General features: G+C 46.3%; 1 protein-coding gene across 5 annotated transcripts in view; it reads right to left on the bottom strand.

The window, feature by feature from the left end:
- The window catches only part of DLG5 (discs large MAGUK scaffold protein 5), a 343,229-nt gene that overhangs the window by 141,058 nt on the left and 175,307 nt on the right, over positions 1-26,864 (bottom strand). For all 5 annotated transcript variants that reach the window (XM_075349077.1, XM_075349073.1, XM_075349078.1 and 2 more), the window contains exons 9-12: positions 20,560-20,744; positions 19,454-19,579; positions 17,312-17,444; positions 84-211 (exon numbers count right to left, since the gene is read on the bottom strand). In XM_075349077.1, the coding sequence (XP_075205192.1) occupies positions 84-211; positions 17,312-17,444; positions 19,454-19,579; positions 20,560-20,744 (572 nt within the window). The remainder of the gene's footprint in view (positions 1-83; positions 212-17,311; positions 17,445-19,453; positions 19,580-20,559; positions 20,745-26,864) is intronic.

Here is a 26,864-nt window from a genome sequence, read left to right as displayed (position 1 = left end):
AATATCGCAATAAAGGTAAAGGAAATGTAGAAAGTAAATGCATTGCCAGTGTTCCCAAATAAAGTCTAAGACAAATCAGATACCTTAGTCGGCCATCAGCAATACCGCCTTTGTCAACTTTCGTTACAAAAATGCCGCTGTCGCCTGGGAAAACAGACTCACTAACTCCATCCGCCACATCAAATCCTAGTGCTTTAAGGTCCATGTCATCCTGCAAAAAAAATTAAATTAGCAGATCACATATTACTTAAAGTTTTACTATAAGAATATTTAAAAAGAACAAAGTCTTAAAATTGCACACAGTTAGGCTATGTTCATATGCAGTGTTTTTGCTTCTGTACCCAAAACCTGCTCTCTTGGCAGTAAAAATGCTGTCTTCAAAATGCCCGTTTTTTGGTGTTTTCACAGCATTATTTGCAGTGTTTACATGCTGAATAAATTTAGTTTTATCCACCAAAAAGCTTTAAAAATACAGCAAAAAAACATGATTACATTTTTGGCAGCATTTTTTTTCACTTTCTCAATTGCCTTCTATAGGTGAAAAGAAACGCTGCAAAAACACTGAAAGAATTGACATGCTGCAGATTTAACCCCTTCAGCCCCCAGCCTGTTTTCACCTTAAAGACCCAGACATTTTTTGCAATTTTTACCAGTGTCACTTTGACAGGTTATAACTCTGGAACGCTTCAACGGATCCTGGCGATTCTGACATTGTTTTTTCATGTCATATTGTACTTCATGTCAGTGGTAAATTTAGACTGATATGTTTTGCGTTTATTTGTGAAAACTTTGGAAATTTGGCGAAAATTTCGCAATTTTCAAAATTTTAAATTTTATACCCATAAATCTGAGAGCTATGTCACACAAAATAATAAAATTTCCCACTTGTCTGCTTTACACCAGTGCAATTTTTGAAACAAATTTTTTTCCCGTTAGGAAGTTAGAAGGGTTCAAAGTTCATCAGCAATTTCTCATTTTTCCAACAAAATAAATTTTTTTTTTTTAGGCACCACATCACATTTAGAGTGATTTGAGAAACCTAGGCGACAGAAAATACCCAAAAGTGACCCCATTCTAAAATCTGCACCCCTCACTCTGCTCAAAACCACTTCCAAGAAGGTTATTAACCCTTTAGGAGCTTCACAGCAACCAAAGCAATATAGAAGGAAAAAATGTAAATTTTACTTTTTTACACAAAAATGTTACTTTAACCATAAAATTTAGCATTTTCACAAGGGTATCAGGAAAAATGCACCATAAAATGTATCGTGCATTTTCTTCTGAGTATGCAGATACCTCATATGTGCTGGAAATCAAATGTTTGGGCACATGGCAGGGCTCGGAAGGCAAGGAGCGCCATTTGAATTTTTGAGTGCAAAATTAGCTGAACTCATTAGCGGATGCCATGTCGGGTTTGAAGACCCCCTGAGGTGCCTAAACAATGGAGCTCCCCCACAAGTGACCCCATTTTGGAAACTAGAGCCCTCAAATAATTTTTCTAGATGTTTGATGTGCACTTTGAAACCCTGGGGGCTTCACAGAAGTTTATAACGTTGAGCCGTGAAAAGAAAAAAAATAAAATTTACCACAAAACTGTTGCTTCAACTAGGTAGCTTTTTTTCACAAGAGTATAAGGAAAAAATGCACCATAAAATGTATTGTCCATTTTCTCCTGAGTACGCAGATACCTCATATGTGGTGGAAATCAAATGTTTGGGCACACGGCAGGACTCGGAAGGCAAGGAGCGCCGTTTGAATTTTTGAGTGCAAAATGAGCTGCACTCATTAGCGGACGCCATGTCGGGTTTGAAGACCTCCTGAGGTGCCTAAACAATGGAGCCCCCCCACAAGTGACCCCATTTTGGAAACTAGACCCCTCATGGACTTTATCTAGCTGTTAAGTGAGCACTTTGAGCCCCTAGAGGCTTCACAAACGTTTGTAATGTTGAGCCATGAATATATATATATTTTTTTTTACCACAAAATTGTTTTTTCAAACAGGTAGCTTTTTTTTCACAAGGGTATCAGGAAAAAATGCACCATAAAACGTATTGTGCAATTACTACTGAGTACACAGATACCTCAAAAGTGGTGGAAATCAATTGTTTGGGCGCACGGCGGGGCTCAGAAGAGAAGGAGCGCCATTTCACAGCAAAATTGGTTGGGATTATTAGCGGACGCCATGTTGTGTTTGGAGACCTCCCTGAGGTGCCTAAACAATGGAGCATCCCCCACATGTGATCCCATTTTGGAAACTAGACCCCTCCCCATACAAAAAAATTAGTTTGGCGAAATAAAAAATACGGACGTCAGTAAAAAAAATAAATAAAATAATGAGCGCCTGCAACTGATACTATGGCAAGTGCCACACGTGAGAGCGATGCACGAATCTCACATCGCATCATCCGGTGCAGCCGCACACTCCTGTCTGGAAGAGAGCGACCGTGCCGGATGAACCGATGAGACTCGTGCATTGCTCTCACGAGTGGCACTGGGCTGACCCTTACAATATTCAGTAAAAAATACTGTAGTTGCCGATTACTACAGTATAATTTTACTGGCCCTAATTTGTATTGCTTTCTTAGTTTACAGAAAAAAAATCAGGATGCAAGCACGGATGTGCAGCAAAAAGGGAGGGACTAGGTGGGATTGAAAAACAAATGGATAGAGGATGGGAGAGGGCGCGGCGGAGGATGGGAGAGGGCGCGGCAGATGGAAGAGCGGTGGAAGATGGGAGATGGCGGGCAGCAGATCAGGGTGAGAGGTGGTGGAGGGGGCAGCAGATCGGGGAGGGTGAGAGGTGGGGGAGTGGGCTTCAGATGAAGAGGATGGGAGAGAGCAGGCTGCAGATCAGGGAGAGTGAGAGAGGGGGCAGCAGATCAGGGAGAGGGCAGCAGCTGATGAGGGAAAGCGGGCAGCAGATCGGGGAGGGTGAGATGGCGGAGGCAGGCAGCAGATCGGGAAGGTGAGATGGCGGACACCGTGCAGCAGATCAGGAAGGTGAGATGGGGGATGGGGCAGCAGATGGGGAGGTGAGATGGTGGACAGCAGATCGGGAAGGTGAGATGAGGGAGGGGGCAGCAGATGGGGGAGGTGAGATGGGGGAGTGTGCAGCAGATCGGGAAGGTGAGATGGGGGAGGGGGCAGCAGATGGGGGAGGTGAGATGGCAGAGAGCATGCAGCAGATCGGGTAGGTGAGATGGGGAGGGGGCAGCAGATCGAGAAGGTGAGATGGGGCAGAGGGCAGCAGATCGTGAAGGTGAGATGGGGGAGGGGCAGCAGATGGGAGAGTTGAGATGGCAGAGAGCATGCAGCAGATCGGGAAGGTGAGATGGGGAGGGGGCAGCAGATTGGGAAGGTGAGATAGGGGAGCATGCAGCAGATCGGGGTGGTGAGATGGGGGAGCGTGCAGCAGATCGGGAAGGTGAGATGGAGGAGCGTGCAGCAGATGGGGAGGTGAGATGGCGGAGGCGGGCAGCAGATCAGGAAGGTGAGATGGGGAGGGGGCAACAGATCGGGAGGTGAGATGGCGGATAGCGGGCAGCAGATCGGGAAGGTGAGATGGTGGAGAGCGATGGCAGATCGCACAGAGTGGAAGATGGTGGAGGGGGCAACAGATGAGGATGGGAGAGAGCGGGCAGCAGCTCACGGAGGGGGCAGTGGCTGATGGGGGGGGGAGCGGTGGCAGATGGAGGCGGCTGCAGCAGATAGAGGAGATCAGCGGCGGTAGCAGATCGGGGGATTGGCGGCGGCCGCGGATCCGGGCCAGGGGCTTACCATGGCACTTGCAGTGATCGCTCCCCTCGGCTTCCACGGACAGAGTAAAGCGGAGGGGAGTGGTCACCGGCCCCAGATCCAAAGTGATTGGAGAGATCGGTCACAAGGCCGATCTCTCCAATCAGAGGTGGGGGCGGGTGAAGCACCGATCACCCAGCTCCAGCCAATAATCAGTGCTACAGTTGCACTGATCAGGGCTGGATTTCAATGTTTCAGCCATTTTCAATGGCTCGAACATTACAGTGGCTGTGATTGGCTGAGCGGTGTTCGTCAGCCAATCACAGCCTCCGTAGTTCCGGGGAGGAGGCACCATCCCTCCTGAAGTCAGGCAGAAGTCCCTTCCTCCTCGAATCTAAGGTTTGTGTGTACCGATCGCACTCACCGGGGCTTCGGGGCCGCGATTTCGCCATGACGTACTGGTTACGTCATGGGTGGTTTAGCACCATGTCACCATGACGTACCCAGTACGTCAAGGGTCGTTAAGGGGTTAAAAAGCTCTCAATGTCAGTTAGAAAGAAAAAAAAGAGAATTTTGTTTACTTACTGTAAATTCTTTTTCTTATAGTTCCGACATGGGAGACCCAGACCATGGGTGTATAGCTTCTGCCTCCGGAGGACACACAAAGTACTACACTAAGAAGTGTAGCTCCTCCCTCCTAGCATATACACCCCCTGGATAACCAAATATAGCCAGTTTAGTGCAAAAGCTGAAGGAGAACATCCACCCACAAGTAGAGATAGAGCAAAACTCGGAACAACCGGAACCTCTGTCTACAACAACAGCCGGTGAAAACACACGGAACAAGAAAACTGCCAACAGGCAACAGGGAGGGTGCTGGGTCTCCCATGTCGGAACTATAAGAAAAAGAATTTACGGTAAGTAAACAAAATTCTCTTTTTCTTCATCGTTCCTTATGGGAGACCCAGACCATGGGACGTTCCAAAGCAGTCCATGGGTGGGAATAAACAGAAAACTGAGAAGTAGGCGAAACCTAACTTCACAAATGGGCGACAGCCGCCTGAAGGATGCGCCTGCCCAAGCTCGCATCTGCCGAAGCATGAGCATGCACTTGGTAGTGCTTCGAAAAGGTATGCAGACTGGACCAAGTGGCAGCCTGACGGACCTGCTGAGCCGTAGCCTGGTGCCTGAAAGCCCAAGAGGCACCGACAGCTCTGGTCGAGTGTGCCTTGATCCCCGGCGGGGGAGGCACTTGAGTACACTGGTAGGCATCGGAAATGGCCGACCTAATCCAGCGAGCTAGGATCGGCTTAGAAGCCGAGAGGCCCTTACGCTGACCAGTGGTCAGCACAAAAAGAGAGGTGCACCGCCTAAGAGCAGCAGTGCGAGACACATAGATCCGGAGCGCCCGCACCAGATCCAGAGTATGCAACGCTTTTTCAAAGCGATGAACAGGAGCCGGACAAAAGGAAGGCAGGGAAATATCCTGGTTAAGGTGGAAAGGAGATACCACCTTAGGAAGAAAGTCCAGAGACGGACGAAGAACCACCTTGTCTTGGTGAAAAACCAAAAAAGGTGACTCCGAGGAGAGCGCAGCCAAATCAGAGACTCTCCTGAGGGAAGTTATGGCCACTAGAAAGACCACTTTCTGTGAAAGACGAGACAAAGAAACCTCCCTAAGTGGCTCAAAAGGGGGTTTCTGCAAGGCCGTGAGGACCAGATTAAGGTCCCAGGGATACAGAGGCCGCCGGTAAGGCGGAATGATGTGAGATGCGCCCTGCATGAAGGTGCGCACCTGAGCCAGCCGGGCGATATGCCGCTGGAACAACACTGACAGAGCCGAGACCTGTCCCTTGAGGGAATTGAGGGATAGTCCTAGCTGCAGACCAGACTGCAGGAAGGACAGAAGGGTCGGCAGGGAAAAAGGCCAAGGGGCGTGGCCGGAAGAACAACACCAGGACAGGAAAATTCTCCAAGTTCTGTGGTAAATTTTGGCCGAGGAAGACTTCCGAGCCGGAGTCATAGTGGAGATGACTTCGGGAGGAATGCCGGAAGCCGTCAGGATCCAGGACTCAAGAGCCACGCCGTCAATCTGAGAGCTGCAGAATTCTGGCGGAAAAACGGACCTTGTGAGAGAAGGTCTGGACGGTCCGGGAGATGCCACAGCACCTCTACGGACAGACGGAGCAGGTCTGGGTACCAAACTCGCCTGGGCCAGTCTGGAGCAATGAGTATGACCCGACGGCCCTCCATTCTGATCTTGCGCAGGACTCTGGGCAAGAGAACTAGAGGGGGAAACACGTAAGACAGACGGAACTGGGACCAATCCTGAACCAGCGCGTCCGCTGCAAAGGCCTGAGGATCGTGGGAGCGAGCCACGTAAACCGGGACCTTGTTGTTGTGCCGGGATGCCATTAGATCCACTTCCGGAGTTCCCCACTTGCGGCAGATCGACCGGAACACTGCCGGATGCAGAGCCCACTCGCCGTTGTCCACGGTTTGACGGCTGAGATAATCTGCCCCCCAGTTTTCTACGCCTGGGATGTGGACTGCGGATATGGTGGACTTGGAGTCCTCCGTCCACTGAAGGATGCGTTGAACCTCCAACATTGCCAGGCGGCTGCGAGTCCCGCCCTGGTGATTGATGTAGGCAACTGCTGTCGCGTTGTCTGACTGGACTCGAATGTGCTTGCCCGCCAACAGGTGGTGAAAGGCTACGAGAGCTAAGAGCACAGCTCTGATTTCCAGCACATTGATCGAGAGGGCTGATTCGGACGGAGTCCAAGTGCCCTGTGCTCGGTGGTGGAGAAATACTGCTCCCCAGCCGGATAGACTGGCATCCGTGGTGAGGATCACCCAGGACGGGGCCAGAAAGGAGCGTCCCTGAGACAGAGAGAGGGACCGAAGCCACCACTGAAGAGAGCTCCTGGTCTGTGGCGACAGAGCCACCAACCTGTGCAAGGAAGAAGTCCGCTTGTCCCAACAGCGGAGAATGTCCAGCTGCAGAGGACGCAGATGGAACTGGGCAAAGGGAACCGCTTCCATTGACGCCACCATCTGACCCAGCACCTGCATGAGGTGCCTGATGGAATGACGGCGGGGCCTCAACAGAGAGCGCACCGCCAGATGGAGGGACTGCTGTTTGACTAAGGGCAGCTTGACAAGTGCCGGCAGAGTCTCGAATTGCATCCCTAGGTACGTGAGTTCTTGGGTCGGGGTCAAAGTGGACTTGGGCAGATTGACAAGCCACCCGAATTGAACAAGAGTGGCGAGAGTGAGCGAGACACTCCGCTGACAGTCTGCGCTGGATGAAGCCTTGACAAGAAGGTCGTCCAGGTAAGGAGTCACTGCCAACCCCTGGAGGTGCAGAACCGCAACCACTGTTGCCATGACCTTGGTAAATACTCGAGGGGCCGTGGCTAACCCGAAGGGGAGAGCCACGAATTGGAAATGTTCCTCTCCGATTGCAAAACGTAGCCAACGCTGGTGTGAAACTGCAATTGGCACATGCAGATAGGCATCTCTGATGTCGATGGATGCCAGGAAATCTCCTTGGGTCATTGAGGCAATGACTGATCGCAGAGACTCCATGCGAAAGTGCCGCACCTGAACATGCTTGTTGAGAAGCTTGAGATCCAGGATGGGCCGGAAGGAACTGTCCTTTTTGGGGACTAGGAAGAGATTTGAGTAAAAACCTCTGAACCGTTCCCTGGCGGGAACCGGTACAATCACTCCGCTGGCCTGCAAGGATGCCACGGCCTGAGAGAAGGCGGCGGCCTTGGAGCAGGGGGGAGTTGACAGAAAAAATCTGTTTGGCGGGCTGGAAGAGAACTCTATCCTGTAGCCGTGGGAGATGATATCCCGCACCCACTGATCGGAGACGTGTTGAAACCACACGTCGCCAAAGTGGGAGAGCCTGCCACCGACCAAGGACGTTGCTGGCTCGGCCAGATAGTCAAGAGGAGGCTGCCTTGGTGGCAGCAGCTCCTGCGGACTTTTGTGGACGCGGCTTCTTGCGCCAGGTGGGCTTTTGGTCTTGGCTGAGTTAGTGGACGAGGCCGAGGGCTTAGAGGACGACCAGTTAGAGGAACGAAAGGAACGAAACCTCGACTGGTTCCTGCCCTGGACAGGTTTCCTGGTTTTAGTCTGTGGCAAGGAAGTACTCTTCCCGCCAGTAGCCTCCTTAATTATTTCATCCAGTTGTTCAACGAACAGCCTGGACCCAGCAAATGGGAGCCCAGCAAGGTACTTCTTTGAGGAAGCATCTGCCCTCCACTGTCGAAGCCACAAGATCCTGCGGATAGCGAGGGAATTAGCGGAGGCCACCGCAGTGCGGTGAGAGGCCTCCAGCATGGCAGACATGGCGTAGGCTGAAAAGGCTGAAGCCTGGGAAGTTAAGGCAACTAATTCAGGCATAGAGTCCCTAGTGAGGGAATGCATCTCCTCTAGGGAAGCAGAGATGGCTTTGAGAGCCCACACTGCTGCAAAGGATGGGGAGAACGAGGCCCCTGCCGCCTCATAGACAGACTTGGCCAGGAGGTCAACCTGGCGGTCAGTGGGATCCTTAAGTGAGGTGCCATCAGCCACAGATACAACTGTCCGGGCTGAGAGTCTAGACACCGGAGGGTCTACCTTTGGTGAGTGAGCCCACTCCTTGACCACCTCTGGTGGAAAAGGATAACGGTCGTCAGAACCACGCTTTGGGAAGCGTTTGTCAGGACAGGCTCTGGGCTTGGACACAGTGGCTTGAAAACTGGAGTGGTTAAAGAACACACTCCTTGTTCTCTTAGGCAAGGTAAACTGGTGCTTTTCTGCCAGAGAGGGTTGCTCCTCTGATGCTGGCGGATTGAGGTCCAGTACAGAATTAATGGACGCAATCAAATCACTCACATCTGCGTCACCCTCGGTCAGATCAATGGGGCACATGGAGGTAGCGTCCGAGCCCCCAGTAAAGACATCCTCCTCGTCCTGCGAGTCAGCTCGTGAATCGGAGCCGCGGGACGAGGAAGGAGAGGGGTCCCTGCGTCTCCTCTTAGAAGGACGGGGTCTGGGAGCAGATGAAGAATCCTCTGTGAGCTCTGCAGAGCGAGCCGAAGCAGCAGAGGCACCCTGAGAAGGGGGCTGATGCATGCTCAGCAGAGTCCGGGACAACTGTCCCATGGAGTCGGCGAAGGACTGGGAGATAGATTTAGAAAACACTTCTACCCAAGCCGGGGGTTCAGCCACCGGGGCCGGAGCAGCCGGAGGGACCACTGGGGAGACTCCAGGCTGAGGCACCACCATGTTAGAGCAGGCATCACAATGAGGATATGTGCTCGGTTCAGGCAGTACGAGCTTACATGCAGTGCATATTGAGTACAGCCTTGCAGCCTTGCTCCTAGTGTGAGACATGCTGCTGAGGTGGAGGCTCTGCAGTAAAGAATACACTCCTTCAGAATGACCCCCAGAGAGTGTATAAGAAAGCCCACAACCAGAGGTTGTGGCTTACCAGACCGTTTTGTGTGCCCTCCGGATTCCACAGCTCGGACCCCCAGACAGATTGCAGAGATGCAGCAGCCAGCGCCGATCAGTGTGAGAACGCTGATAAAATGGCGCCGGAGTGAGGAGGGGGGGCGGGGCCTAGCCCAAGAGCGGGAACCGGAGGGCCAAGGGGATATACAGGGGAGGGAAACATCTCCTCAGAGAGGAGTGTCCTCCCCTGAGCTGAACGGCCGGTGGGCGGCGCCGCACTGTCCCTCTGCATGACTGACATGCAGGGGCAGTGAAAACTAAACTAGGCCGCAGCCGAAGCCGGGGCCTAAATTTTACAATGCGGCCGGCGCTCAGGCACCCTCGGCGCGGTTCTCTGGTGAAAACCGGAGAACCGGCCGGAAATGTCACAAATGGCACAAAACACACTCTCCCCAACATTAAAGTACAAGGGACCCCCCTCACAATAACGTCTCAATACTTAGCTTGTGAGACGCAGGGCCAGGTCCCTGAGGGATGAGTGCTCCGTCCGGCAGGGTCCTGAAAGGGCTGCGGATGGAGACCGGTCTCCTGCAAAGCAGTGAGAACCGTGCTGGCTCCCACTTCAAGCCAGAGCCCGAGGGATGGTGAAGGAGCGCGGCATGTAAGGCTCCAGCCTTGAAATCAACCTTAACAACACCGCCGACACAGTGGGGTGAGAAGGGACATGCCGGGAGTCCAGGCTTGGACCCGCTTTTCTTCAAACTCTTTAAAATGAAAATCAGATGAGAATGCATGAATGTGGATGTGTGCCTCCTGAACACAAAGCATTGAACTGGCTATATTTGGTTATCCAGGGGGTGTATATGCTAGGAGGGAGGAGCTACACTTTTTAGTGTAGTACTTTGTGTGTCCTCCGGAGGCAGAAGCTATACACCCATGGTCTGGGTCTCCCATAAGGAACGATGAAGAAAAAACGAGTGAGCAAAAGATTTCTTAAATCTTATAGGTTTTGCTGGTACTGTAAAAAGCAGATTTTAACTTGCATAAAAAAGTGCTCCAAAAAAATAGAAAAAAGAACGAAAACACTGCATGTGAACATAGCCTCACAATAGTCTGATATGTCCCATTTCAGAAGCTCTTCAGTCAGCTTTGCTGTATAGATTGTTTAGAGAAAACTTAAAATAAATTAGAGCCAACACTGTGCTACAGGACTAGACCAGGCAAAATCATAAAGTTAACTGCACAACTTAGTTAAATGGCTGCCAATAGTCTAATGAATATGGGGATCAAACGATGTCCTAACTGAAGCTAGTATAGCAATAGAAAAAAAAAGTATCTGACATGCAGAATTTCAACATGTCTGATCATTAAATTCAGGAAATTCAAGACATTTTCCGTGACCTCACCCCCAAAACATACAAGTTCAGCCAAATTAAGAGTGCATGTTTATGGAGGAGTTGGGAGGTAAAACGTCAGCAAACAATTATCGCAAGTTTATGGCAACCATGACAACATATTGCCAGATAAGAATTCATATACCCAGTTAGCGAGTATTTCGCCTAACGAGCAAAGCTTTCTGTAAATTTGTAACTCGGTTTACGAGCAAGCTTTGCTGTATGAGCAAAATACTCACCGCACACACTTCCGGTTCCGTACATCCACAGCGCTCTAACCCGCTCTTGCAAAACACACACACATTATGCTCACCTTACCTTCTGTTCCCTCGCCAGCTTCCTGGAACTTGCATGTATAGGGTAACCAAGGTGACCGATGCCGGACCTTCTGCACTCAGCGCGCTGACGTCCAAGGCAGGAGCCGCTTGCCTATGATTGGCTAGCGCGCTGCCTTTGAGTAGCGGCTGACAGGGGAAGATCCTCCCTCCACAGGATGTGTATCTGGTAACCATCGCGACGAGGGAGGAACTTCCCCTGTCAGGCGCTACTCAAAGGCAGCGCGCTGGCCAATCAGAGGCAAACGGCTCCTGTCTTTGACGTCAGCGCGGAAGGTCCGGCATCGGTCGCCTTGGTTACCCGATACACATCTTGTACGGGCGAATTGCAAGTTCCAGGAGACCGCCGAGGAAACGGAAGGTAAGGTGAGCATAATCTGTGTTTGTGCATGTTTGTGCGTGTGTGGAATGGCACACTATGGCACCTGGATGGGACATTTAACAAGTTGTGGAACAAATTGTCTGCATTGCAATGATTTCTTATGGGATATCTTGCTTTGCTGAACGAGTAACTTAACAAGCACACTCCCAGAACGGATTGTTCTCGTTAACCAAGGTTCCACTGTATCTCTTAATTCGTTGATAAACTTTCATGGAATGTGTATGTATGAATTCATGTTTTTGAAGTTGGTATATAATTATATTAAAGCTGGGTAGAGAAAAGTGCGCATGCACAGGAGCCCAATGGAGCCCTTTGTGTGAATGACATACAATGCGTCATCCACACACAGATGTAAAAAAGGAGGACGGCAATGGAAAGAAGAGAGGAGGCACTGGACCAAGAGCAGCGATGCCCATTGGACCCGCCCGCCCTGCAGGTGAATATAACAAAAGATGTTTTTTACGTTATACAGGTCGGCTTGGGCACTTATATACAATATTGTAGAATGTTGTATATAACAGCTTACTGGTGGTGGCCGCAGTTTATTGGGGACTTGGGGACAAATCTGGTGACAGGTCCCCTTTAGGTTATACTACAGATGGGGGAGGGAACCTCCGACCTGCTGCCCGCTTGCGGCCAGCCATTACTTTTTCTGTGGCCCGCGGGCACATTCCTGGGAACCGCATTGCCCGGGTGGAAGCCGCAGTCTTGCTGGCTGTCAGCCCTTTAAATCGCGATGTGTAATGCAAGGATGCAGAGGCAGAATTCATTACTGAACGCTGCATCCGCTTACCAATAGATGCTCTATGCCCCCCTAGTGCTGTCCATGCCACCACTAGTGCTGTCCATGCCACCTGCCAGTGCTGTCCGTGTTACCCCCTGTTCTGTGTACTCCCCACTGTTGCCCATGCCCCACCCAGTGCTGTCCGTTCCCCTCCAATGTGGTCTGTGCTCCCTTGGTGATGTTTGTGATCCCCCAATTCTGTCCGTGACACCCTAGTGCTGTCCGTGACACCCTAGTGCTGTCCGTGCTGCCACCAGTGCTGTCCTTGTCCCCCAGTCCTGTCAGAGCACCCCTAGTGCTGTCCGTGCCACCAGCAGTGCTGCCCGTGCCACCGCCAGTGCTGTCCGTGCCCACACCCAGTGCTGTCTGTGATCCCCTCAGTGCTGTTGGTGCCCCCCCCCCAGTGATGCATGTGCCCCAGCCCCTACTATGATGTATACACCCCCAACGTCTCCTGTAATGTATATGTCCCCAGCGTCTCCTGTAATGTATATGCACCCCCTTTTACTGTGATGTATATGCACCCAGCATCTCCTGCAACGTATATGCCCCCAGCCTCTTCTGTGATGTATATGCCTCAACCTCTCCTGTGATGTGTATGCACCAGCTTCTTCTGTGGTATATATTCTTCCACCCTCTCCTGTGATGTATTTGTTCCCCCAGCTCCTCCTGTGATGTACACTACAGTTCAAAAGTTTGAGGTCACCAAGACAATTTTGTCTTTTAGATGAAAAAAATCATACTTTTATTAATCTAATGAGTTGCATAATGAATAAAAAATATGAGAAAAGGTTCCAGGGCACTACTCAGCATCTAGCCAATCAATCCATCCAATGTAGGGGAGAAGTCTCTTATTCAGAGGCCAAAAGCAAATACTGGGGTGCTTATATCCAAAGATAGCAAATGACGCAGTGTGAAAGTAGAAAAATATAGCACTCACCAGTTGACTTTGCTGTGCAGGATCTTGTTTATTTAAAACAACGGAGGTTACATGTGCGGAGAGGGCTGGTGGGGAGAGGGAGTGAACGCCGTGGCAGACGACGGCCGTTTCGCACCTGTCCGGTGCTTCAGCTGAGACCAGCTGAAGCACCGGACAGGTGCGAAACGGCCGTCGTCTGCCACGGCGTTCACTCCCTCTCCCCACCAGCCCTCTCCGCACATGTAACCTCCGTTGTTTTAAATAAACAAGATCCTGCACAGCAAAGTCAACTGGTGAGTGCTATATTTTTCTACTTTCACACTGCGTAATGAATAAAAAATATAGTCCAGATATTGACTAGGTTAGAAATAATGATTTTTACTTGAAATAATTTTCGCCTTCAAATTTTGCTTTCATCAAAGAATGCTCCCTTTGCAGCAATTACAGCTTTGGAGACCTTTGGCATTCTAGCTGTTAATCTGCTGAGGTAATCTGGAGATATTTCCCCCCATGCTTCCAGAAGCCCTCCCACAAGTTGGATTGGCTTGATGGGCACTTTTTGTGTCCCATACGTTAAAGCTGCTCCCACAACAGCTCAATAGGGTTGAGATCTGGTGACTGGGCTGGCCTCTCCATTACAGATAGAATACCAGCTGCCTGCTTCTTCCCTAAATAGTTCATGCATAATTTGGAGGTGTGCTTTGGGTCATTGTCCTGTTGTAAAATGAAGTTGGTTCCAATCAAGCGCTGTCCACAGGGTATGGCATGGCGTTGCAAAATGGAGTGATAGCCTTCCTTATTCAAAATCCCTTTTCCCTTGTACAAATCTCCCACTTTACCAGCTCCACAGCAACCCCAGACCATCACATTACCTCCACTATGCTTGACAGACAGCGTTAGGCACTCTTCCAGCATCTTTTCAGTTGTTCTGCATCTCACAAATGTTCTTCTGTGTGATCCAAACACCACAAACTTCGATTTGTCTGTCCATAACACTTTTTTCCAATCTTTCTCTGTCCAATGTCTGTGTTCTTTTGACCATATTAATCTTTTCCTTTTATTAGCCAGTCTCAGATATGGCTTTTTCTTTGCTACTCTACCCTGAAGGCCAGCATCCTGGAGTCGCCTCTTCACTGTAGACATTGACACTGGTGTTTTGCGGGTACTATTTAATGAAGCTGCCAGTTGAGGACTTGTGAGGCATCGATTTCTCAAACTAGAGGCTCTAATGTACTTGGCTTGTTGCTCAGTTTTGCAGCGGGGCCTCCCACTTCTCTTTCTACTTTGGTTAGAGCCGGTTTGTGCTCTTCTCTGAAGGGAGTAGTACTTCAGCTTCAGTTTCTTGGCAATTTCTCACATGGAATATCCTTCATTTCTAAATACAATAGACTGTCGCGTTTCACATGAAAGTTATTTTTGTCTGGCCATTTTGAGGGTTCAATGGAACCAACAAAGTAATGCTCCAGATTCTCAACTAGCTCAAAGGCAGGTCAGTTTTATAGCTTCTCTAATCAGCAAAACTGTTTTCAGCTGTACTAACATACTTGCACAAGGGTTTTCAAGGGATTTTTAAATATCCATTAGCCTTCTAGCACAGTTAGCAAACACAATGTACCATTGGAACACTGGCATGGTGGTTATTGGAAATGGGCCTCTATACACCTATGTAGATATTGCATTAAAAAACAGATGTTTGAAGCTAGAATAGTAATTTACCCCATTAACAATGTATAGAGTGTATTTCTGTTTAATTTAATGTTAGCTTCATTGAAAAAGAAAGAAAAAAAAAGTGCTTTTCTTTCAAAAATAAGGAAATATATGTGACCCTAAACTTTTGAACTGTAGTGTATATATGTCTCTAGCGTCTCCTGTGATGTATGTCGCCAGCCCCTCCTTTTAATGTATATATGACCCCAGCCCCTCCTGTGATGTATATATGCCCCCAGCCCCTCCTGTGATGTATATATGCCCCCAGCCCCTCCTGTGATGTATACTGTATATGCCCCCAGCCCCTCCTGTGATGTATATTGTATATGCCCCCAGCCCCTCCTGCGATGTACATATGCCCCCAGCCCCTCCTGCGATGTACATATGTCCCCAGCCACTCCTCTTATGTATGTGCCAACAGCATCTCCTATGTGATGTATATGATTTAGTAATCTTATTATCATAAAGAGCTGACTGCACTCCAGCCCGAGACAAAGCTGGAAAAGCAGTTGTGAGAAGCAACATGATCAATATCGCCTAATATCACAGCCACACCAAAGAGAAGCAGCTCCAGCCACCATTGTAGGGGTGTAGAGGTGAGTAAATTAATTGCTTGACCAAATATAGCAGGGTAATATTCAAGTTGATAATTTTGTGCGGCCCCCGAAGGTTGGTAGAAATTTCCAATTGGCCCCCGGCAGAAAAAAAGTTTCCCACCACTGCACTACACAAATATATAGCCAGATAAGAATCTGCACAAATTAAAGTCTGTTACTCCATGGTCTGTGGTAGAGCGGGATGGACTTTTTCACTTTATGGAGAATGGAAATAGTCTTTGATACTTCTTGGTTATTCAACTCACATTCATATTTTTTGTTATAAAGCATATACTTGTCCAAATGAGATAATAAAATAAGGATTTGTGTATATGCAATATTGCTGCCTACATCATTAGTAACTCCTTTAATACCCTGCGATTTTCTGGTTTTTTTTTTTTTTTTTTTTTTCATTTTCAGGTTTGCCTCCCCTTCTTCCAAAAGCCATAACATTTTTTTTTATTTTTCTGTCCATATTGCCATATAAGGGCTTGTGTTTTGCAGGACAGGTTATATTTTTGAATGACATCATTAATTTTATCATAAAAAATTGTTTAAAAGAACTGAAGTCCTCAGTGGTTGGTACCTTTTAATGGCTAACTGAAAAAATGGTAATAATAGCAAGCTTTTGAGACTACTCAGGTCTCTTCATCAGGCATGGTATAACACAAAATCTGAAGAGTCACATATTTCTACACAACAGGACATAGAATAGTGCAGTAAAAAAAAAAAAAGTTATATGAAACAGAACTCTCACTATGGCAGGGGTCTTATTTTGACTACCATAGTGAGAGTTATGTTTCATACTTTTTTTTTTTTACTGCACTATTCTATGTCCTGTTGTGTATAAATATGTGACTCTTCAGATTTTGTGTTATACCATGCCTGAAGAAGAGACCTGAGTAGTCTCGAAAGCTTGCTATTATTACCATCTTTTCAGTTAGCCATTAAAAGGTATCAACCACTGAGGACTTCAGTTCTTTTAAACAATTTTTTATCTCTACTGGCTAACACGGTACAAAGATATATTTTAATTTTATCACGAGATGCACTGGAAAAAGGGAAAAAAATTCCAAAGGCGTTGAAATTGCAAAAAAAAAAAAAAGTTTGAATACACAATTGTTTATTGTTTTTATTTAATATGTTCAATATATGGTAAAACTGACCAAGAAATATGATTCTCATGGTCGGTATGAGTACACATATACCAAACATGTAGAGTTTGTTTCTTATTTAAGTGGTAAAAAAAAATTGCTTGCATCAGCATTTTCTGAGACACGTAACGTTTTCATTTTTCGGGATATGGGGCTGTGTGGGGGCTTATATTTTTCCCCCTGAGCAGACATTTTTACAGACACCATTTTGGAATAGAAATGATGTTGTGATCAACTGTTATTGCATTTTACTGCAACGCAGCAGCGGCGAAGATATATAATTCTGGTGTTTTGATTTTTTTTTCTTGTTACTCGGCTTACTGATTGGAGTTTTATGAATGCAGCAATACCAAATATGTATTTTTATTTATTTTTATTTTTAATGGTGCAAAACTTGTGTTTTAACGTGGGTTTTTTTTTTTTATTACTTTCATATTTTTAAAAACCTTTTTCTCACTTTTTACTAAATTTAATAGTCTCTAGTAGAGGACTTGAAGCTGCGATCATCCAATCGCTTGTGCTGTACATAGCAGTGCATCAGTACTACTATGTATAGCTAAAATCACGATCTCCAATGAACGTCAGCTTCGGGCTGGTTTTCACAAGAGGATCAAGATGAATAGAAAACCATTGGCAGCCCACGATCACATCACGGGCACACCGATGGCCAAGTGGAATGACTCACCACCATTGCCCCTAATAAGGTGTCCGAGAAACACATTTTATTTTCTGCAGTCTTTAACAATAGAACTTTACTTTAAAGAAAAACCGATATCAAACAAAAAAAACAGAAAATTATTTATTTAACTCATGAAGGAATGGGAGACTTTTTCAGTAGGTTTCACTAAACTCACCCTATCACGCTCAAATTCCACCACTTCTGTTTCCCACTCCAACGAGTCCGTGTCAATTGCAGAATCGTGAGAACTATGAGCCATTAACTGTCGGAAACGGGCTTCTTTCTCTATCTGGTTATCCATCTTTTCTCTAAAGTAAATGAATGAAGCATAATTTTAATAACAGCAGAAATTACATGAAATGCATAGTTACATAAAGGAATATGCTTTTACTCCATCTCAATCAATTTCCTCATGTTGAAAATTACAAACTAAAAAATATCTTGCCCTCTCCACTTCTGTCCCTGTCTTTATTGATAGTCTGTAGTGGCAACATCACAGCTACAGTGCATGTGACAGCTTCACTTGTGTCAACTACATGAGCATCCCTACTGAGCCAAATGATTGGCAAAAATGGTAAATTGTGCTCTAGTTGTGACGCCAGCATTGCAGCTTATCAACAAAGTCTGGGTCCAGCCACAGATAATTTGTTATTTACAACTAGTGCAAACCAATCGATACAAAGTTATTCCTAGAAAACCACTTTAGCCTTTATTTCAAAAAGATTTCCACTACATATTGTCTTTCATGACTTACACCATATTTGTGATGTGTTTTACACAATTCTTTATGACTTGCCTGGATAGGGGCTGTGCTGAAAAGGAGCATTGGTTATAATGGAAGTGTTGATGCTTAACATGAGAGATAATTTGAAAAAATAACGGTGCCTGTTTCTGGCAAAAAGTAAACAGATAGGTGGTGTAAACTTAGACGAGTCTCAAAATTAGACATTTATCACGTAGCATAAACCACTTTGAAAAATTTGGTGCATTTTACTGCACTGTCTAAGAATTAGAAAGTATTGATAAATATGTCCTTATGTGCTTGAAATGCAGTTAGAAAGACTGTAAACATTCTATTTTAAAATGCTACGGAGAACAAATACTTTGCCATTTTATTATTGAGATTTGGACTAAAACTGACACTACAGAAGCAGTTAACTAAAACAGGCAAAAAAAACCTTCAAATTTGCATTTCGTAAATAACACAGTCACAAGTATTAATTACATGCCTAAAAGGAAATTTTATTCTCCTGTGTATATGTAGCTCTTGCAAAGACAAGTCCATCCAAACCTTTAACTAGCTAGTCTGCTCACCCAGCACAGAAGCGGTCATTCAAGATGCAGCAGGTACCGGGCCAGGTAATAGAGCTGGGGAGAGCAGAGCCCTGGAAAGTGCTTCCACATGCCAAAAGCACTTCAGCCTCCTTTGTATACCAATACAATGAATTGTCAGTAACTGGACAACAGCCTGGCTAGATTAAAGGAAATCTGTCAGGTAATTTATGTGTTCTAACCTAGTAGCACTAGTAGCAGTGTGATGTGTGGCCTAGTAACCCCTTCCTACTCATCCCTGTGTTGTAATTTTGTGTAATGTGAATGTATATAAATGTGTTTTATTACTTGTGTGTTCTGTATGTAAATGTATACAATGGAAAACATGCGAACGCCCACAAGGCCATGCGACGCCCATGGGGCTAGAATCCCTGCACATTCACATACAGAACACATAAGTAATAAAACACATTTTTATACATTCACATTCCACATTATTACAACACAGGGACACACTTCACACTGCTACTAGGTTAGAAAACATAAATTGCCTGACCGGTTTCCTTTAAGGTATTGATGCCTTTGCAGGAGCTACATGCAGATGAAAACAGATTGGGATGTGACATCCTGCTGACAGATTCCCTTTAAGGACTCATTCGCTTATCAGTATTTTTATGCCAAAGTCAGGAGTGGAAATTACAGAGAAAAACTATAATTGAAAGATTGCCACTTGTTCTGTGTTTCGGAGAAACTCTTGTTTTTTTCAAAAACTGAAGAGATACTAACCAAATATACTGATGTGTGAATGAGGCCTAAGACTGACTTAAGATGTCCATGTTTTACAGTTTGCATAGTGATCCCAATCCCCAGCTATTGGTGTATCCTGATCCTGACCCAAACTAGCAGATTACATATATGACTTTAACCTTGATCAGGAAACCTGTGGTCAATTCAAGCCTTGCAGTTTGAATACACAGCATACATTTGTGACCAAAACCTTATCTGGCAGTGAACAGACAGGCTAATTTGTTACTTCTAAACTCACTTTAATTCCTTCAGTTCTCGAGTAGCATCATTCTTCTGTTTCCGCATGTCATCTAGATTTCTCAACGCCTCTGCTAGCTCACTAACAGCACGGTCCCTTTCTCGGCGCAAATTATCACACAAGGTCCTAATATAAAAAAAATAAGGTGTTGGTTATGCCTATCCCATCATTTGGTTGTTACATTACATTTTTTTTGCTGAACCTTTTTCTGCACATGTTGTTATTTTGCTTACTGACAACATTAGGCTGAGTCATGTCTCATCCGTTTGAACAAATCCTAGAGATTAGTTGGGAAGAAAGTTCTGCAAACACAAGTTTTTTTGTCCGTTGTTAAATAACTGATGTCTGCCATTTTTTTAACATTGGAGTCTATGGAGAACAGATCCATTAACAGATTGCTATTTAGCCATCCCTTACTCTTGCATTTGTAACGGATCAGATTTTTATCTTACAGGATCCGTTTCAAATGGACAATAAATAGCAATCTGTTAACGGATCCGTCCTCCTAAGACCCCCATGTTAAAAAAAATGGATCTGGCAGAAATAATTTTGCCAACGGATCTCTTGCAGGATCTTTTCTAATGGATGATTATGGGACATGTTAACTCTAATGCAAATGTAGAATCAACATGTTGGAGATTTTGTTTTCAGAGAAACAGGTTTTAAACGACTTCAGAAAATACAGTCACTTATAAAAAAAAAAAATAAAAAAAAAAAAAGACATCATTTATTACAATCATTAGGTAGGATTTATCATTGCATTATTTTCAAACTACGGCGTCCTTGTGAGCTGCGTGCCAGATATGCGCGGAATGAGTCAGAAAACATTTATTTTTAGGACACAAAACTGCAATTGTACACGTCAAAAGAATACGTTGGCGTGCACCATAATGCTTTATGATTTTAATGTGTAACCGATCGCGAGGCAAAAAAATAAAAATATACAGTTTGTCTTATACAAATTTAGTTATAAAAAAAATAATTTAAAAAATTTAAAAACGTTTAAGCAGCTCAAACATTTTGATTTAAACCATGATCTGAAATTGATGAAACATATATATGCAATTATGCAGCTATTTCATTGGAATACAATAAGATTTACTCACCGGATACTCTCTCTCTCAGCTACAATCTTGTCCCTCTCCTGGAAGGCCCAATCTCGTCTGCATTTGGCTACCTCAGCTTCCTGGGTGGCCTCTTTGAGTTCATGGGTCATTGCTTCATACTGTTTTCTCAGCACTTCTATCTCCTTATTGGCCCTTTCCATGTCCAGAGTTGCAGAATCCTGAATCTGAAAGTAGTCAAGGCCAAACATGTAATGTCCTAGACGAACTCCATATAGACATTTATTTATCAGTAAAGAAACTACATAACCGTCACTTACATAGCACCAACATGTCTTGCAGCCTGTAAAGAAATGTTCATCACTTACGGCACGACCTATTAATGCCCAGGGTAGTCGTTCAAACTCATGAAAACATAGCATGATGTACAAACAATGATGTAAACAGAGGGAGAAACAGATGTAAATTGATAAAAAAAAGTCTACAGAACTTTGATTTAAAAAAAAAAAACTACCAATAGGAATAATTTCAGAACACCTAACTTTTGAGGCACACTGATGCTGCCAAAATGAGCTGTGCGCATGATTTCCAGGACCTGCGGTGATGCCGGCCCATGGAAATCATGTCATCATGCCCACAGGGGTGTGATAACTAGAGATGAGCGAACCGGTCCCGGTTCGGCTCGAGGCGGTTCGCCGAACGGGGGGTCTGGCTCGAGTTCGGCTCGTCGAACGTTCGACGAACCGAACTCGAGCCCATAGGAAACAATGGCAGGCAATCACAAACACAGTAAAACACCTAGAAAACACCCTCAAAGGTGTCCAAAAGGTGACAAACAACTCACAACACAACACAAACACATGGGAAAGTGACAAGGACATGTACTCATGCGAAAACAAAACAGCTGGACAAGGAAAAAGAGGAGGACACACAGATATAGGCATGGCACGCCCTTCTAAAGTCATGTAAAACACCGCAAGGTGACTCCAAGCGGAGTCTCCCTTTTTTCCAAAAATTGGGCCCCACACACCCACCCCTTCAGTGGCAGCAGTTGTGCCCCAGTTGTACACTTCACAGCTAGATTTGCATCAAGCACATTCAAAAATACGCCATTCTTATCCGTCCCCAGGATGACACCGGGGTAGGTAGCAAAGTCTTTCCTGATCCCAGCTCTGTTCATCTTGGCTTCTTTTAAAAACACAGCAAGCAAGGGTTACTCCAAGCGGAGTCTCCCTTTTTTCCAAAAATTGGGCCACACAGACACCCACCCCATCAGTGGCAGCACTTCGGCCCTAGTTGCAAACAGGATGTTTTGATTTGCATCAAGCACATTCAAAAATACGCTATTCTTATCCGTCCCCAGGATGACACCGGGGTAGGTAGCAAAGTCTTTCCTGATCCCAGCTCTGTTCATCTTGGCTTCTTTTAAAAACACAGCAAGCAAGGGTTACTCCAAGCGGAGTCTCCCTTTTTTCCAAAAATTGGGCCACACAGACACCCACCACATCAGTGGCAGCACTTGGGCCCTAGTTGCAAACAGGATGTTTTGATTTGCATCAAGCACATTCAAAAATACGCTATTCTTATCCGTCCCCAGGATGACACCGGGGTAGGTAGCAAAGTCTTTCCTGATCCCAGCTCTGTTCATCTTGGCTTCTTTTAAAAACACAGCAAGCAAGGGTTACTCCAAGCGGAGTCTCCCTTTTTTCCAAAAATTGGGCCACACAGACACCCACCCCATCAGTGGCAGCACTTGGGCCCTAGTTGCAAACAGGATGTTTTGATTTGCATCAAGCACATTCAAAAATACGCTATTCTTAGCCGTCCCCAGGATGACACTGGGGTAGGTAGCAAAGTCTTTGCTGACCCATGACTTGTTCATCTTGGCTTCTTTTAAAAACAATGTAAGCAAGGGTTACTCCAAGCGGAGTCTCCCCTTTTTTCCAAAAATTGGGCCCCACACACACCCACCCATTCAGTGGCAGCAGTTGTGCCCCAGTTGTACACTTCACAGCTAGATTTGCATCAAGCACATTCAAAAATACGCCATTCTTATCCGTCCCCAGGATGACACCGGGGTAGGTAGCAAAGTCTTTCCTGATCCCAGCTCTGTTCATCTTGGCTTCTTTTAAAAACACAGCAAGCAAGGGTTACTCCAAGCGGAGTCTCCCTTTTTTCCAAAAATTGGGCCACACAGACACCCACCCCATCAGTGGCAGCACTTCGGCCCTAGTTGCAAACAGGATGTTTTGATTTGCATCAAGCACATTCAAAAATACGCTATTCTTATCCGTCCCCAGGATGACACCGGGGTAGGTAGCAAAGTCTTTCCTGATCCCAGCTCTGTTCATCTTGGCTTCTTTTAAAAACACAGCAAGCAAGGGTTACTCCAAGCGGAGTCTCCCTTTTTTCCAAAAATTGGGCCACACAGACACCCACCCCATCAGTGGCAGCACTTGGGCCCTAGTTGCAAACAGGATGTTTTGATTTGCATCAAGCACATTCAAAAATACGCTATTCTTAGCCGTCCCCAGGATGACACTGGGGTAGGTAGCAAAGTCTTTGCTGACCCATGACTTGTTCATCTTGGCTTCTTTTAAAAACAATGTAAGCAAGGGTTACTCCAAGCGGAGTCTCCCCTTTTTTCCAAAAATTGGGCCCCACACACACCCACCCATTCAGTGGCAGCAGTTGTGCCCCAGTTGTACACTTCACAGCTAGATTTGCATCAAGCACATTCAAAAATACGCCATTCTTATCCGTCCCCAGGATGACACCGGGGTAGGTAGCAAAGTCTTTCCTGATCCCAGCTCTGTTCATCTTGGCTTCTTTTAAAAACACAGCAAGCAAGGGTTACTCCAAGCGGAGTCTCCCTTTTTTCCAAAAATTGGGCCACACAGACACCCACCCCATCAGTGGCAGCACTTCGGCCCTAGTTGCAAACAGGATGTTTTGATTTGCATCAAGCACATTCAAAAATACGCTATTCTTATCCGTCCCCAGGATGACACCGGGGTAGGTAGCAAAGTCTTTCCTGATCCCAGCTCTGTTCATCTTGGCTTCTTTTAAAAACACAGCAAGCAAGGGTTACTCCAAGCGGAGTCTCCCTTTTTTCCAAAAATTGGGCCACACAGACACCCACCCCATCAGTGGCAGCACTTGGGCCCTAGTTGCAAACAGGATGTTTTGATTTGCATCAAGCACATTCAAAAATACGCTATTCTTATCCGTCCCCAGGATGACACCGGGGTAGGTAGCAAAGTCTTTCCTGATCCCAGCTCTGTTCATCTTGGCTTCTTTTAAAAACACAGCAAGCAAGGGTTACTCCAAGCGGAGTCTCCCTTTTTTCCAAAAATTGGGCCACACAGACACCCACCACATCAGTGGCAGCACTTGGGCCCTAGTTGCAAACAGGATGTTTTGATTTGCATCAAGCACATTCAAAAATACGCTATTCTTATCCGTCCCCAGGATGACACCGGGGTAGGTAGCAAAGTCTTTCCTGATCCCAGCTCTGTTCATCTTGGCTTCTTTTAAAAACACAGCAAGCAAGGGTTACTCCAAGCGGAGTCTCCCTTTTTTCCAAAAATTGGGCCACACAGACACCCACCACATCAGTGGCAGCACTTGGGCCCTAGTTGCAAACAGGATGTTTTGATTTGCATCAAGCACATTCAAAAATACGCTATTCTTATCCGTCCCCAGGATGACACCGGGGTAGGTAGCAAAGTCTTTCCTGATCCCAGCTCTGTTCATCTTGGCTTCTTTTAAAAACACAGCAAGCAAGGGTTACTCCAAGCGGAGTCTCCCTTTTTTCCAAAAATTGGGCCACACAGACACCCACCCCATCAGTGGCAGCACTTGGGCCCTAGTTGCAAACAGGATGTTTTGATTTGCATCAAGCACATTCAAAAATACGCTATTCTTAGCCGTCCCCAGGATGACACTGGGGTAGGTAGCAAAGTCTTTGCTGACCCATGACTTGTTCATCTTGGCTTCTTTTAAAAACAATGTAAGCAAGGGTTACTCCAAGCGGAGTCTCCCCTTTTTTCCAAAAATTGGGCCCCACACACACCCACCCATTCAGTGGCAGCAGTTGTGCCCCAGTTGTACACTTCACAGCTAGATTTGCATCAAGCACATTCAAAAATACGCCATTCTTATCCGTCCCCAGGATGACACCGGGGTAGGTAGCAAAGTCTTTCCTGATCCCAGCTCTGTTCATCTTGGCTTCTTTTAAAAACACAGCAAGCAAGGGTTACTCCAAGCGGAGTCTCCCTTTTTTCCAAAAATTGGGCCACACAGACACCCACCCCATCAGTGGCAGCACTTCGGCCCTAGTTGCAAACAGGATGTTTTGATTTGCATCAAGCACATTCAAAAATACGCTATTCTTATCCGTCCCCAGGATGACACCGGGGTAGGTAGCAAAGTCTTTCCTGATCCCAGCTCTGTTCATCTTGGCTTCTTTTAAAAACACAGCAAGCAAGGGTTACTCCAAGCGGAGTCTCCCTTTTTTCCAAAAATTGGGCCACACAGACACCCACCACATCAGTGGCAGCACTTGGGCCCTAGTTGCAAACAGGATGTTTTGATTTGCATCAAGCACATTCAAAAATACGCTATTCTTATCCGTCCCCAGGATGACACCGGGGTAGGTAGCAAAGTCTTTCCTGATCCCAGCTCTGTTCATCTTGGCTTCTTTTAAAAACACAGCAAGCAAGGGTTACTCCAAGCGGAGTCTCCCTTTTTTCCAAAAATTGGGCCACACAGACACCCACCCCATCAGTGGCAGCACTTGGGCCCTAGTTGCAAACAGGATGTTTTGATTTGCATCAAGCACATTCAAAAATACGCTATTCTTAGCCGTCCCCAGGATGACACTGGGGTAGGTAGCAAAGTCTTTGCTGACCCATGACTTGTTCATCTTGGCTTCTTTTAAAAACAATGTAAGCAAGGGTTACTCCAAGCGGAGTCTCCCCTTTTTTCCAAAAATTGGGCCCCACACACACCCACCCATTCAGTGGCAGCAGTTGTGCCCCAGTTGTACACTTCACAGCTAGATTTGCATCAAGCACATTCAAAAATACGCCATTCTTATCCGTCCCCAGGATGACACCGGGGTAGGTAGCAAAGTCTTTCCTGATCCCAGCTCTGTTCATCTTGGCTTCTTTTAAAAACACAGCAAGCAAGGGTTACTCCAAGCGGAGTCTCCCTTTTTTCCAAAAATTGGGCCACACAGACACCCACCCCATCAGTGGCAGCACTTCGGCCCTAGTTGCAAACAGGATGTTTTGATTTGCATCAAGCACATTCAAAAATACGCTATTCTTATCCGTCCCCAGGATGACACCGGGGTAGGTAGCAAAGTCTTTCCTGATCCCAGCTCTGTTCATCTTGGCTTCTTTTAAAAACACAGCAAGCAAGGGTTACTCCAAGCGGAGTCTCCCTTTTTTCCAAAAATTGGGCCACACAGACACCCACCACATCAGTGGCAGCACTTGGGCCCTAGTTGCAAACAGGATGTTTTGATTTGCATCAAGCACATTCAAAAATACGCTATTCTTATCCGTCCCCAGGATGACACCGGGGTAGGTAGCAAAGTCTTTCCTGATCCCAGCTCTGTTCATCTTGGCTTCTTTTAAAAACACAGCAAGCAAGGGTTACTCCAAGCGGAGTCTCCCTTTTTTCCAAAAATTGGGCCACACAGACACCCACCCCATCAGTGGCAGCACTTGGGCCCTAGTTGCAAACAGGATGTTTTGATTTGCATCAAGCACATTCAAAAATACGCTATTCTTAGCCGTCCCCAGGATGACACTGGGGTAGGTAGCAAAGTCTTTGCTGACCCATGACTTGTTCATCTTGGCTTCTTTTAAAAACAATGTAAGCAAGGGTTACTCCAAGCGGAGTCTCCCCTTTTTTCCAAAAATTGGGCCCCACACACACCCACCCATTCAGTGGCAGCAGTTGTGCCCCAGTTGTACACTTCACAGCTAGATTTGCATCAAGCACATTCAAAAATACGCCATTCTTATCCGTCCCCAGGATGACACCGGGGTAGGTAGCAAAGTCTTTCCTGATCCCAGCTCTGTTCATCTTGGCTTCTTTTAAAAACACAGCAAGCAAGGGTTACTCCAAGCGGAGTCTCCCTTTTTTCCAAAAATTGGGCCACACAGACACCCACCACATCAGTGGCAGCACTTGGGCCCTAGTTGCAAACAGGATGTTTTGATTTGCATCAAGCACATTCCAAATCCACAAGCATTTACTCTCCCCAGGATGACACAGGGGTAGTAAATTCCTTCTGGATCCATGACTTGTTCATTTTGATGAACGTCAGTCTG

Source organism: Anomaloglossus baeobatrachus, chromosome 5 (assembly GCF_048569485.1).
Source record: "Anomaloglossus baeobatrachus isolate aAnoBae1 chromosome 5, aAnoBae1.hap1, whole genome shotgun sequence".
NCBI lineage: Eukaryota > Metazoa > Chordata > Amphibia > Anura > Aromobatidae > Anomaloglossus > Anomaloglossus baeobatrachus.
This window is presented reverse-complemented; position numbering and strand designations above follow the sequence as displayed.